The sequence below is a fragment of the Gadus chalcogrammus genome, chromosome 13 (genome assembly GCF_026213295.1).
Source record: "Gadus chalcogrammus isolate NIFS_2021 chromosome 13, NIFS_Gcha_1.0, whole genome shotgun sequence".
In the NCBI taxonomy this organism is placed as follows: domain Eukaryota; kingdom Metazoa; phylum Chordata; class Actinopteri; order Gadiformes; family Gadidae; genus Gadus; species Gadus chalcogrammus.
In genome coordinates, this window is record NC_079424.1 from 5435598 (window position 1) to 5448948 (window position 13351).

Consider the following 13351-nt stretch of genomic DNA (forward strand, 5'->3'; position numbering starts at 1 on the left):
GTAGGTCTACCGCTATACTATGGGGCTAGGAGGGTGGGTAGGCCTACCGCTGAATTATAGAGTAGGAGGGTGAGTAGGCCTAACGCTGTACTACAGGGTGATAGAGGGTGAGTAGGCCTACAGCTGTACTACAGGGTAAGAGGGTGAGTAGGCCTATCGCTGTAGTACAGGGTGATAGAGGGTGAGTAGGCCTACCGCTGTACTACAGGGTAGGAGGGTGAGTAGGCCTAACGCTGTACTACAGGATGATAGAGGGTGAGTAGGACTACAGCTGTACTACAGGGTAAGAGGGTGAGTAGGCCTATCGCTGTAGTACAGGGTGATAGAGGGTGAGTAGGCCTACCGCTGTACTACAGGGTAGGAGGGTGAGTAGGCCTATCGCTGTACTACAGGGGGATAGAGGGTGAGTAGGCCTACCGCTGTACTACAGGGTGATAGTTGGTGAGTAGACCTACCGTTGTACTCGGGGAAGCAGATGGTGAGCGGGCTGTGGGCGATCTTCTCCTCAAACAGGTCCTTCTTGTTGAGGAACAGGATGATGGAGGTCTCCGTGAACCACTTGTTGTTGCAGATGGAGTCGAACAGCTTCATGCTCTCGTGCATCCGGTTCTGGAGGCCAGGGAACACGTAATGCAGAGGTTAGAACCAAGAACAGAGGGGGAATGAACCCCGGGCCATCACCAAGGCAATGGGAGGGCACAACACACACACACACACACACACACACACACACACACACACACACACACACACACACACACACACACACACACACACACACACACACACACACACACACACACACACACACACACACACACATATATATATATATAGATATACCATACCGTTCAAAAGTTTGGGTCACTTGTAAATGTTCTTATTTTTTAAGTTTTTCTCAATGAAGATGAAATTAAATCAATCAGAAATACAGTCTAGACATTTTTTATTTGGTAAATGACTATTCTAGCTGGAAACAGCTGATTTTTAATGGAATATCGACATAGGTGGACAGAGGCCCATTTCCAGCCACAATCACTCCTGTGTTCTAATGGTACACTATTTAGCTAATCATGTTAGAAGGCTAATTGATGATTAGAAAACCCTTGTGCAATTATGTTAGCACAGCGGAAAGTTATCAACGTGAGTTTTCATGGACAACATTAAATTGTCTGGGTGACCCCAAACTTTGATAAAATTAGCGCGATAATAACACATTAACGCAATATATTCTTTTCCTCATTTGACAGCCCTAGTATGTACTATATATATATATATGAATGTATATGCATATATATATATATATATATATAAGTATGTGTATGCATATATGTATGTTAATATCCATAGAGACATGATCCTGGGGCCTCACCATCTCCTCGTCCTCCGCCAGCACCAGGTCGTACGCGCTCATGGCCACGCAGAAGATGATGGCGGTCACGCCCTCGAAGCAGTGGATCCACTTCTTCCTCTCCGACCGCTGGCCTCCCACGTCAAACATCCTGCACACAGCAGGCAGCGGGACGCTCAGTGAGGAAGCACCCGGGGACCAACAGCCACGGGACTGACTGGCTGCCTGACTGACTGACTGACTGTTACCACCGGTTGCTGTGGTAAAAGCGTGAAGGCTTGTCCATGAGCATTCATGAAGACAGAGAGATGTTCAAGGCTTGAGGATGTGATCCAGATGAAGGAAGCCTTTTAGACCATCCCCCTCCAAGCTGATGTGATCAGTCCTCTCATTCTCAGAAGCCTGTTGATGGTTCAATGATTCAACTTAATGGAGGAAAGAAGAGCTTCCTCGTATTGACATGGGCATGCGGCCGTCCTGGTGTTAGCGTCAAAGTGTCTCATTAGGACTCTCTGTCCTGGTGTAAGCATCATAGTGTCTCATTAGGACTCTCTGTCCTGGTGTTAGCGTCAAAGTGTCTCATTAGGACTCTCTGTCCTGGTGTAAGCATCATAGTGTCTCATTAGGACTCTCTGTCCTGGTGTAAGCATCATAGTGTCTCATTAGGACTCTCTGTCCTGGTGTAAGCATCATAGTGTCTTACTAGGACTCTCTGTCCTGGTGCTAGCGTCACAGTGTCTCACTAGGACTCTCTGTCCTGTTGTAAGCATCATAGTGTCTCATTAGGACTCTCTGTCCTGTTGTAAGCATCACAGTGTCTCACTTGGACTCTCTGTCCTGGTGCTAGCGTCACAGTGTCTCACTAGGACTCTCTGTCCTGGTGTAAGCATCACAGTGTCTCACTAGGACTCTGTCCTAAACAGTGCCTCACTAAGACTCTCTGACACTCGTATCATGAGAGGAGGCATCAATATCCTCACGTTCATGACAGAAGCAAATCAATAAGAACCAAAGCACCAGAAGAGGCAGAGAACAGCCTTCTGATTCCCTGAAGGACCGTAAGAGAGTGGGGGGGGATGAGGACTCACTTGAAGTGCAGGTCCTTGAAGGTAAAGTGTGTCTCCACGATGCCAGTGGTCTTCACCCGGGTCCTCAGCACGTCCTGCTGGGTGGGGATGTAGTCCCCCTTACCTATTCTCTCCAGGTCGTTCAGGTAGCTGTCCGGACACACACACACACACACACACACACACACACACACACACACACACACACACACACACACACACACACACACACACACACACACACACACACACACACACACACACACACACACACACACACACACACACTATCAGGGTTACCATCAGGTGCATATGTAGTGCATACAGGTCGATAAGGTCATGAAGGAGGTAGCTGTAGAGGTGTTGGATCCACCTGGACCCCCCACCACCTCTACAGCGACCTGCAGTCCTCCCCAAACAACATGTTCCTAACCCTGAGGGAGCCAGCCTCCAGGTCTCCCCCAGGTCGGGACCAGACCGGAGGCGAGGCTGGACCAGAGACTGGGGGAGGTGGGGGACAGAGGGGGGACAGAGGGGGGGGGGGGGACAGGGGGGAGGTGAGGGGAGGGACAGAGGGGGGAGGTGAGGGGGGGAGGGGGGGGTGGGCGAGGGAGAGGGACAGAGGAGGGGGTGGGAGGGGGACAGAGGGGGAGGGACACAGGGGGAGGTGGGGGGGGCAGAGGGGGAGGTGGGGGAGGGACAGGGGGGGGAGGTGAGGGGAGGGACAGAGGGGGGAGGGGAGGGACAGAGGGGGAGGTGTGGGGGGTTGGGGGGAACAGAGGGGGTGTTTGGGGGGGACAGAGGGGGGAGTTGGGGGAGAGAGGGGGGAGGTGGGACGGAGGTGGGGGAACGGATAGAGTGGTGGGGGGAGAGAGGGGGAGGTGGGTGAGAGGGGGAGAGAGGGGGAGGTGAGGGGGAGACTCACTAGGCGGCGGAGTCGTTGAGCTGGTACTCGCGGGCGCGGGTGAAGCAGCCCTGCACGCCCCCGTCGGCCCACAGCCGCTGGATGACGTGGGAGAGCTCCTCCGGGAGGAGCCCCTGCTCCTCGGCCCCCGAGGAGAGGGAGAAGAGCTGCCGGGCGTCGTCCTACACACACACACACACACACACACACACACACACACACACACACACACACACACACACACACACACACACACACACACACACACACACACACACACACACACACACACACACACACACACACACGCACACACACACACACGCACACACACTCTGAGGTTAGGGCTAATGTGGGGGTCACCTTGGTATGATGAATGATGTGATATGAGGTTGAGTTTGGGCCTCAGCAAACCCCTCCTGGGGTCCCATGATGTCTTCCATATGGATTAAGGTTTGATTTGATGAAAAACACCAATCTAATCTAAATCCTCCATGGTCTGTGTGTGTGTTTATGCGTCAGGTCTGTGTGTGTGTGTGTGCATCAGATGTGCGTATGTGCATGAGGTCTGTGTGTATGTGTGCATCAAGTGTCTATCAGGTGTATGTGTGTATTTCAGGTGTGTGTGTGTGTGTGTGTGTATCAGGTGTGTCTGCGTGTGTATCAGTTGTGCGTGCGTGTGTATCAGGTGCGTGTGTGTGTGTGTGTGTGTGTTTATCAGGTCTGTGTGTTTGTGCATATCAGGTCTCTGTGTGTGTGTATTTGTGTGTGAGCGTGTGCATATCAGGTGTGCGTGTGTGTGTGCGTCAGGTCTGTCTGCCTGCCTGCCTGTGTGCGTGTGTGTTACCCACCACCCTGGCCTCGTCCTCGTAGCTGATCTTCAGGTTGCCCATGGCCTTGATGATGGCCATGATGGACTGGATGGTGTTGCTGTAGACCACCGCGCGGTACTGCTTGCACTCGTCTTCTGAGTAGCCGTCTTCATGGATGATCCTGAGAGGGAAACCGGTTCATTAGAGACGTGATCTGAGGGAGGATCTCTCAGATGGAGGCACACTGGAACACTACTTCACTGGATGGAGATACTTGTTCTTTATGAAGCTTTTAGACCTCCTTCATTGCAGGATGATTGATAAAACATTCGTAATTTATACCGATCCATTCATGGCTCCTCATGAGCATATACTGCATGGATTGCATCACAACATGTCTCCGAGTGAATGGACAGTCAAACAGACAGACAGGCTTTAGAGCCTAAAGAGATGAAGAGCGATTGATTGTGGAGAGTGGAGAGCGGTCTTACTGAACCCTCCAGCCTCTCTGGGAATAAGAGGAGAGCGGATTAAACCGACACAACCCTTCTGTAGTCCAGGGGAACCCGTTAATCTCACATCACATCAGGCTCTTGGTGGACTGACTCAAGATAAGCTCCGGGATTGGACTGCTATCGGGAAACCAAACACCAGCAGGCTGAGGTGCATGATGGTTCACGGAGCGATTAAGCTATTGATTGAAATGCATGGCAAAGGCATTTCTAATGACTGGAAGCATTATGCTCATTCATTTATGCATACATGCCGACTCTGCTCTCCCATTACCGGCCAACAAAGCATGCTTCTGGACTTATGGAAGAAGCCTCGTTGTTGTCCAACAAAATAGTATAATACAGTTGGAGTTGCAATGAGAGTAGTATTGACCTCCAGGATTGTCCTAATGGTGTTTCTATGTAGCTCTTCCCCTGTTGAAGTGCCTGCTGCGTTGGATTCTCTTCAGTTGGATGTCAAATGAGTTGAAAACACAGCCAGCCACAGGGTTCTGCCCAGCGAGCTGGCAGAGGCCATATGAATATTTCATTCTTCTCCCTCGGCCTGGATTTGAAATATTACTTCCAAGTCCACTTTCTGCCAGAAGGGATTCTACTCAGCGAATCACAAAGAGGGCCAAGATGGGATTGAACGCTAGCACATTGTTGTAGCTGTGTGTGTGTGTGTGTGTGTGTGTGTGTGTGTGTGTGTGTGTGTGTGTGTGTGTGTGTGTGTGTGTGTGTGTTTTACAGTTTATTTGGAATTACATTAGAGCCTTGATCTGGTGATTTGTGCTGTGGCTTTGAGTTGAGCAGTGCTCTACAAAGACGTCAGAACCAGCAGTCTGTTACCTTATCTAGTCTGTTACGGCTTGGTCAAACCACACTCAATTAAACAAAAGAAGCCCTGAAAGACCCTGGTCTCTTCGTCTGCAGTACATTCCCCCTGGTCCGGTGCGGTGGTATTTCATGAAACCACAACCCCTGAACCCCAGAGTCCCCCGCACAGCCGCACTACAGAATCCTCTCCCTCGGCTGAGAGAGGATGAACCGATCCACAGTAATGGTGGCCCTCTTCAACAGACCTCCTGGGGTTCTTCCTCTGGCGTACAGAGGAGAGCTTCATCCAGGACTTCTGACCAGACGCTGTAGGACAGGTGATCAGTGAACTCCTTCATCAGGAGGGGGCTAGGGCCCACCAATCAGGACACTCACTAACTATGCCCCTCAAGACATGTTCTCTACAGTATAACATTGAAATTCAAATGTTCTCTACATTATAATATGGTAATTCAAATGTTCTCTACATTATAATATGGTAATTCAAATGTTCCAACTGTATAATATGGTAAATCAAATGTTCTCTACATTATAATATGGTAATTCAAATGTTCCAACTGTATAATATGGTAAATCAAATGTTCTCTACAGTATAATACGGTAATTCAAATGTTCTCTGATCTATAATATGGTAAATCAAATGTTCGCTACAGTATAATATGGTAATTCAAATGTTCTCTACTGTATTATAGGGTAAATCCAAGGTTCTCTTGAGTATATATGGTAAAACAAACAGCCTCTATTCTCTTCAGTATAATATGGTAAATCAAATGTTGTCTTCAGGTAAGTCCAACAGCGTGTTGGTTCTACAGTGTAATGGGGTAATTCAGATAGCCTTTATTCAGAGAAGACCCGGGGCCTAGTAGCACTGAATTCGTTATCTGGCCAAGGAGTATCCAATGGCCTTAAAGGGGTTCAATACAGTGAGAGAGTGAAGCAGAGAGCCAGAGGGACTCTCCATGCTCTCAGGCTTGATTGGACACTAATCCTACTGGGAGTGGTACTCACTAAAGCCAACATCAACACACTCCCCCCCTCAGACCTCTACTCCCTTATTTAGGGTCAAACCTGACCCTAACACTTGGAGCCCTCATTGTAACAATATACAAGAACGCTTCTGCTGTCAACAATCCTTCCTGAAGATTTAAACCGCATGAAATGAAGATAAGATTGTTATACTGAAACTATGTTTCAGCATAACATACTGAAACTATGTTTCAGTATGACAACCCAGATCAAACCCTCCCCTCCAGCCCAGACCGTTTGACGCCTCCTCCTGGAAAGGCACTCTGGGCACTAGAGGCCCAGGCTTCATGTGAGAACCTCTGGGCACTAGAGGCCCTCTGTGTGAGGCCCACTGGATACTAGAGGCCCAGGCTTCATGTGAGGCCCTCATGTGAGGCCCTCACACTAGAGGCACATGTTGGTACTGCACTCGGACTGCCTATAGTACATGTTAGCACTGCACTAGGAATACCTATAGTACATGTTAGTACTACACTAGGAATACCTATAGTACATGTTAGTACTGCACTAGGAATTCCTATAGTACATGTTAGTACTGCACTAGGAATATTTATAGTACATGTTCGTGTTAGTCTAGGACTCCCCATAGCAAATTTTAGTGCTGCAATAGGAGTACCTACCCATACTTCATGTTGGTGGACTGCACCAACTGTCCTGTGCTCAATAAAGGAGATTTAGTGGCTATTGAACACTAACACAGCGATCTCATCCATGGCCGACGCTGAGCCAAGTGCCGCGTTAGTTTCCATCTTCCGTCGTCAAGCGGAGAGCGAATGATGAAATCTCCCGTGAATTGTGTTGGCAGGAACATTTGCGCCGTGTTGCTTTATGGTACTGGTTTACCAGGCAGGAAGGAACGATGACACACACACACACACACACACACACACACACACACACACACACACACACACACACACACCACGCTGCGGCGTTACTCACTTCATCTGCTTCACAATGGTGCTCTTCCCTGACTCGCCAGCGCCTGCAGAGGAGGGAAAAACAGGTTAAAAATACACTCCTGTTGGCTGAGGAACGTAAACATCTCAAACATCTGGAGGCTTCAGCTACCGCCCCCCCCCGCCCCCCTCTCTCGCCTCAGCTGTCTGTCCCGTTTCCTTACTGACCTCCCTCCTCCCTCCCTCCCTCACCCGCTCCCTGCATCCCTCCCCCTCCTCCATCTGCTGCTGATGTAATCTCTAGCCCAGTGCTCCTCCAGGCTGGTTTCACTGCGTCATGCACCCTCTCCCTTTTTTCCGATATGCATAATGTCACAGCGGTACCAGTGCAGCCCCCCCCGCAAGAGTATCAATAAATAAACAGAACCCCCCCCCCCCCCCCCCCCCCTCAGAGAAGAAAGACAGACACACACACACACACACACACACACACACACACACACACACACACACACACACACACACACACACACACACACACACACACACACACACACACACACACACACACACCAGGGTAGGGCTATGGAGAATATAACCCTAACTACTGTGGCCTGCTCCTCAACGGTTTACCCCATAATGACCCTATAACGAGTCTTTAATGACCCCATACTGACCCTAAAATGACCCCAGGCCTACCCTATACTGACTTCATACTGACCCTATACTGACCCCATGCTGACCCCACGCTGACCCCGCTCAGGGTACAGGAGTTTAGCGTGGTAGAAGGCGTTCTACAGAACACCCTGCCTTGGCACATCCAGCGCGGTGCTTCTCCATTCCCCGTTCAATGATTCACCTTTTTCTGGTCTGACGTCACCCATGCTGTGTCTAATCTGTGGTTACAGTGCAGCTCCGCGCTGACGACAGAATCCACGCTGACCGTACACGCACGCACACAAACGCACACACGCACACACACACACACACACACACACACACCGCGAGCCAAACACTTTACTGCTTTAAATCAGGTGGCTTACGCAGCTGGTATTTCATATTTGGCAATGGTGTTTTGTGCCCACCAACACACCCACACACATGCTGAACCTCATTTATGATTGGCTTGTGTGAAACAAAAGGAATTGAAGCCAAGAGAAGAGAAAGCAGGGAGAGAAGGGAATAGAGGGCCCAGTCCCATTTCTCTCCTTCTAACAAGAATACTTGCTTAGCCAGCTACCGAGCGGTCAAGGGATGATTTTAAGGGAAAAACAGCCCTCCCCCTTTCTCCTTAAATTATCGGGACATTCTACTCCTTTGCGGGAATGCGCCAAATCCAGGGTCAGGGTTCAAATCTAGGGGAAGGGGGAGAATTGGAACAAGGCCGAAGTCTCTCTTGTAAACACTCCTTAAGAAACAGCCCTGAAACGTCCTCAACAACAAGGGGTCCCTGGTCCCTAGCAAGAAGGGGCCCACGGCCTGGGTGCCTGCAGTCCGACTGAACGGTAACAATGTGTTAATATCACCCCGGTAACAGAGCGTTGGTAACCCCCCCCCCCCCCGGTTACCACAGCATCACAGATCAGAAGAGTAATGTCGGGAACGCCAGGCGGGGGACTAATGCCCTCTGAGACTCTCCATCACCCACCGGTTTAAAGGCATTCACACACACACACACACACACACACACACACACACACACACACACACACACACACACACACACACACACACACACACACACACACACACACACACACACACACACACACACACACACACACACAGCGTGTGATCCAGCTAATTGAAGACAAGCAGAGTAAATGCATCCCTTGGGGTCCTGTAATAACTAAAGGGCTGTGTTTTTGCCCCCGGCAGCAGAGCTCCTGTTGCTCTACCAGGGGAGCTGAACTGCTCCACAGGAGGGCACCTGGTTCAGCTGTGGGGCTCAGAGGAGAGCAATTAGGAAGATTTGTTTAGTATCAACATCACCACGCCCGTCCCTCTTGGAATAACAGAGGAGATACAATTTGCCCATCAGGCGGCCCGGGGGGAATGAACAGCCAGGGTTCTGTTCAGTGAGCCGACAGCAGCCTGCGGGTTACAGGTGAGCAGAGAGCCAGTGTTCTGTTCAGTGAGCAGACAGTAAAGGTTAGGGTATCTAGCTATTAACTATTATCAATCTGTGCTTAACCAGTTACCCTAACCAGGGAGGGGGATCTGACCATAGAGCCATCCATCCAAACCCTAACCCTAACCAGGGAGGGGATCTGACCATAGAGCCATCCATAATAACCCCAACCGGGGAGGGGATTTGACCCCAGAGCCATCCGTCATAACACTAATCAGCAAGGAGATGTTTTGTATGCTGCACATTTTTTTTTAGCATAGTATGGAAGTAAATCTGTGCCATCGGGTTTTGAAAATAAAAACACATTGAATTATAAGCACTGAATATTTATGCATTGAAATAACCTATCTGAATTTTTTGCCTCTGAATTTATCTCTTTACATTTTCAATATATCATGTTCGCCTTCATTTTTCAATGTTAAAAAATTCAACGATAAAAAATTCAACGTTAAAATATTCAACTCAAATATTTTCAACGTCCAAAAATTCAGTCCGCCAAAGTCACCATCAAAATTCAGTGTACGAAATTCAGTGTTAACATCCGGGGAACCAGAAAGAGCAATCGATCCTAGATGCTAGATCGCGGTCAAACGAGTGTGCGCGTCGTTGGCTACCTGACTCTCACGCGGGAAGGCAAAACAGATTTAGCCATGTCCAACGGCAACAGCAGCAGTAATAGTGCTTCGGTGATTACATTTTTCTATATATATGCCATTCGTTTGGGTTGTTTCTGTAAGATTCAGCAATGGACAATACTAACGGACACTTGTACATAAGAAGGACGTCGAATTGAAAAATAGGGGTAGTTCGGAATTTTGGACATAGGGCCTGATTCCCAAGTTAGCCTTGGTGTTCTCTATCATTGGAGACTAGGCTAGCAACAAGTCAACTGGCATATTTTGATCCTGGTTTATAACGTCTACTCTTTATTAAAGATTTCAGGGGTACAGTTGTAACACTCAGGTTTATAATATGTAGCGCCACTAGGTGGCGCCTCCCTCTTCTTCACGTACAGTGAAGAAGGGCGTGCTCTTTCGCTCGGCTAGAATAAACAGCTGTATACGATCGAAGTCTCCCTTTTTAATACGAGTTATTTAGTTACTGATTTGTTGTAGGCAGGAATCCAAGACTTTCCACCTGTGTGTTAAATATAGTGCCGTGGAGACCTGGCGTGGTATGGTCAAAAGCTTATAGTATACTAAAAGTACCGTGAGGAGAATCTCGCATGTTGTCTCCTTCATGCTAACCCTGACCTACTGTACCATCGCACGTTACACAGTATGTGGATAGACCATTTGGCTCTGTCAAATAATGCACCCACTGCAGAATCACGTTATTTTACACCACTACTCACCCCATGTACATTGTTTTATAACGTATATATTGAAGATTTCAGGGGTGCAGTATGTGCAATGTATGTAATGTAAAAAAAATAGCACTTCAAGAAAAAACATAAATAATCAATTAAACTAAATAAATAACAACTACTAACCCATCAACTACAAAAGTGTAGCAAGTATTGTTAAAACGTATATATATTCGTGAATGGGATTATGCATGGGTTTATATATGCAATAGCTAATAATTAATCAAAATATCCAATAATACAAACATTTTATTTTGAGTTACGTTATTTCAATGCATAGATATTCAGTATATTTCAAAATCCGATGGCACAGATTTACTTCCATAAGTGATGCACAACACTGCTTAGAGGGCTCAAAATTAACACTTGCCAAACTGGGTAAAGTAGTCTTAAGTTATTGAGTCCACCCGCCACTTTGGCTGGACACATCTTGTCCTTCAGCTGCAGAGAGCTGAGAGCAGTCAACAGTAGCCTATATAGACACATTTTGAAATAAGCCATGGAAGAACTACTCCAAAAACATTCACATCAATCTATGTAATTTATCCTAGATTGTAGAAATATGTATACTAATTAATTGAATAGGCTGTGTTCAATGTATAAAGTTTGGTTTTAATTAAAAGGAAATGTTCTAAAAATGTTTATCATTATTATGATAATTATGTGTATAGATAAACAATATACAGATATAGATATTAATATTATTGTTCTATGGGCCAATGGACCAAGATGACATGCTAATTAGACAAAGGTAATTAGAGTGAAATGCAAGGGTTATAGTTATGCAAGTTCACACTGTGCTACAAAATTTATTTTTATGCTACTGAATTTTTGTGCTTGCTGGCACCAGTGCTACCACTTTAAAAAAATAAGCGAACAGCCCTGGATATGCATTTATAGTTCTTAATGTATTTACTGTTTTTATGTTCTTGCTTTTAACAGGATGAGTTGGATGACACTGCACAGGCCTGGAACACACACACCATCAGGCCAACGAAAAACCTTAACGTCCCCAGCGGTCGGCCGAACGTGATGTTTGTACATGCACCTCAGAGAGGCCATCAGGGCATGTGTGTAGGTCAGACGTATTTAGTTGTGTCTTGTGTTGAGCTTCGAAGTGGCAGGATTTTTTGTAATTCACCTTGCTGTCCTTTAAGTTTCCTTTAAAGTCATAGCTCAACATCTCTAGCTTTTGGCAAATGTTATATTCCTTTAAACGATAGTTTAGAAACACAGAAATGAGGGGGGGCTTTATAGACAAAGCCTGTAAGAAGTAAATCAAATGTGTATCAATTTCAGAACTTTACTTTAACAAATGTATCACTTTTTTCAGTTAGAATTGTATTTAACAAAAAAGGTAACTGGCTTCAGTAACTAAATGTGAATACTTATTCTGAGTCTTTCATGATAGAATATCATTGGATTTCAAATGATGGGACCAAAAAAATGTATGTCGAACTCTGAACTTCTGATGGCCAATCAGTACAAATATTGACATGTTACCGACAGAAAAGCATTTTGCAAGGATCTGTGCATTTACAACCTGTCGTTTCAAATACTGAGAGAGGGGTTAAAAAACGACAACACACGCTATTCATGTTTTTGTTGAGAATGGAAGATTTTTTATTGCTGTAACTATATTGCTATCCCGTATGTGGAACTCTGAATAAACAAAAAATTGCCAAACAAGTTTAGTGCTGTTTCCTGATTTTTTTTTTCCTCCATATTTTTCACTGGCCACATTAGCCAGATGAAAAACTTGATGAATTAATAATTGTACTTTTTCAAGAACAATTTACTTAATTATTCTTGTAATCAAACTAGTATTACTTTTCATACCATGACAAATTCCTGCAGTCTTCTTCTTAATGTCACATGATGTTGCTGTGGTGTCAAGACAGCTGATTGTATACAGCAGGGGGTGCGGTCGTCCTGCCGTTTCAAGTAGGATGACCTGAAACCTGTATAAAATCAGCTTTCTTGACACCACAGCAACATCATGTGACATTTAGAAGAAGACTGCAGGAACATTTACAATCAAAACATGTCAGGGTATGAAAAGTAATACTAGTTGGTATTATTATGTACACTATCTATTATTATCTACACTAGTAGTTAGTTTCGTCGTATGAGACGTCTCGCCCTTCGTGACACTCCTCTGGGATCGAGCTCTTTCAACAACAACCGCACATCCTCTTTCCTCACACGCAGTCGATGCTCCCTGCATTTAGCGTACATCCATCGGTACCCGTGAAGCTGTCCAGAGTAGTGCAGTTGGTCGCTAATAAAATCCACCAGGACCGACAGGTCAGAGTACGCCTTGCGGCGAGAGTGTCCCCTATCTCGCAGTATCCTCTTCAGATGTCTCTCACTTATGTGGAAGGCGTGCCTACTGGCAAGTATTGATTTGATGTCCGAATATTTGAGGCCAAGCTCAAAATAAACATTGATAAATCCCCCAAAC

At 46.7% G+C, this 13351-nt stretch overlaps 1 protein-coding gene across 1 annotated transcript in view; it reads right to left on the reverse strand.

Annotated features, from left to right (window-relative positions):
• LOC130401455 (guanine nucleotide-binding protein G(i) subunit alpha-2) overlaps positions 1 to 13351 on the reverse strand; it is a 40017-nt gene that overhangs the window by 2243 nt on the left and 24423 nt on the right. Inside the window, exons 2-7 of the mRNA XM_056605216.1 lie at positions 7434 to 7476; positions 4174 to 4315; positions 3344 to 3504; positions 2440 to 2568; positions 1373 to 1502; positions 456 to 609 (exon numbers count right to left, since the gene is read on the reverse strand). Of these exons, the coding sequence (XP_056461191.1) occupies positions 456 to 609; positions 1373 to 1502; positions 2440 to 2568; positions 3344 to 3504; positions 4174 to 4315; positions 7434 to 7476 (759 nt within the window). The remainder of the gene's footprint in view (positions 1 to 455; positions 610 to 1372; positions 1503 to 2439; positions 2569 to 3343; positions 3505 to 4173; positions 4316 to 7433; positions 7477 to 13351) is intronic.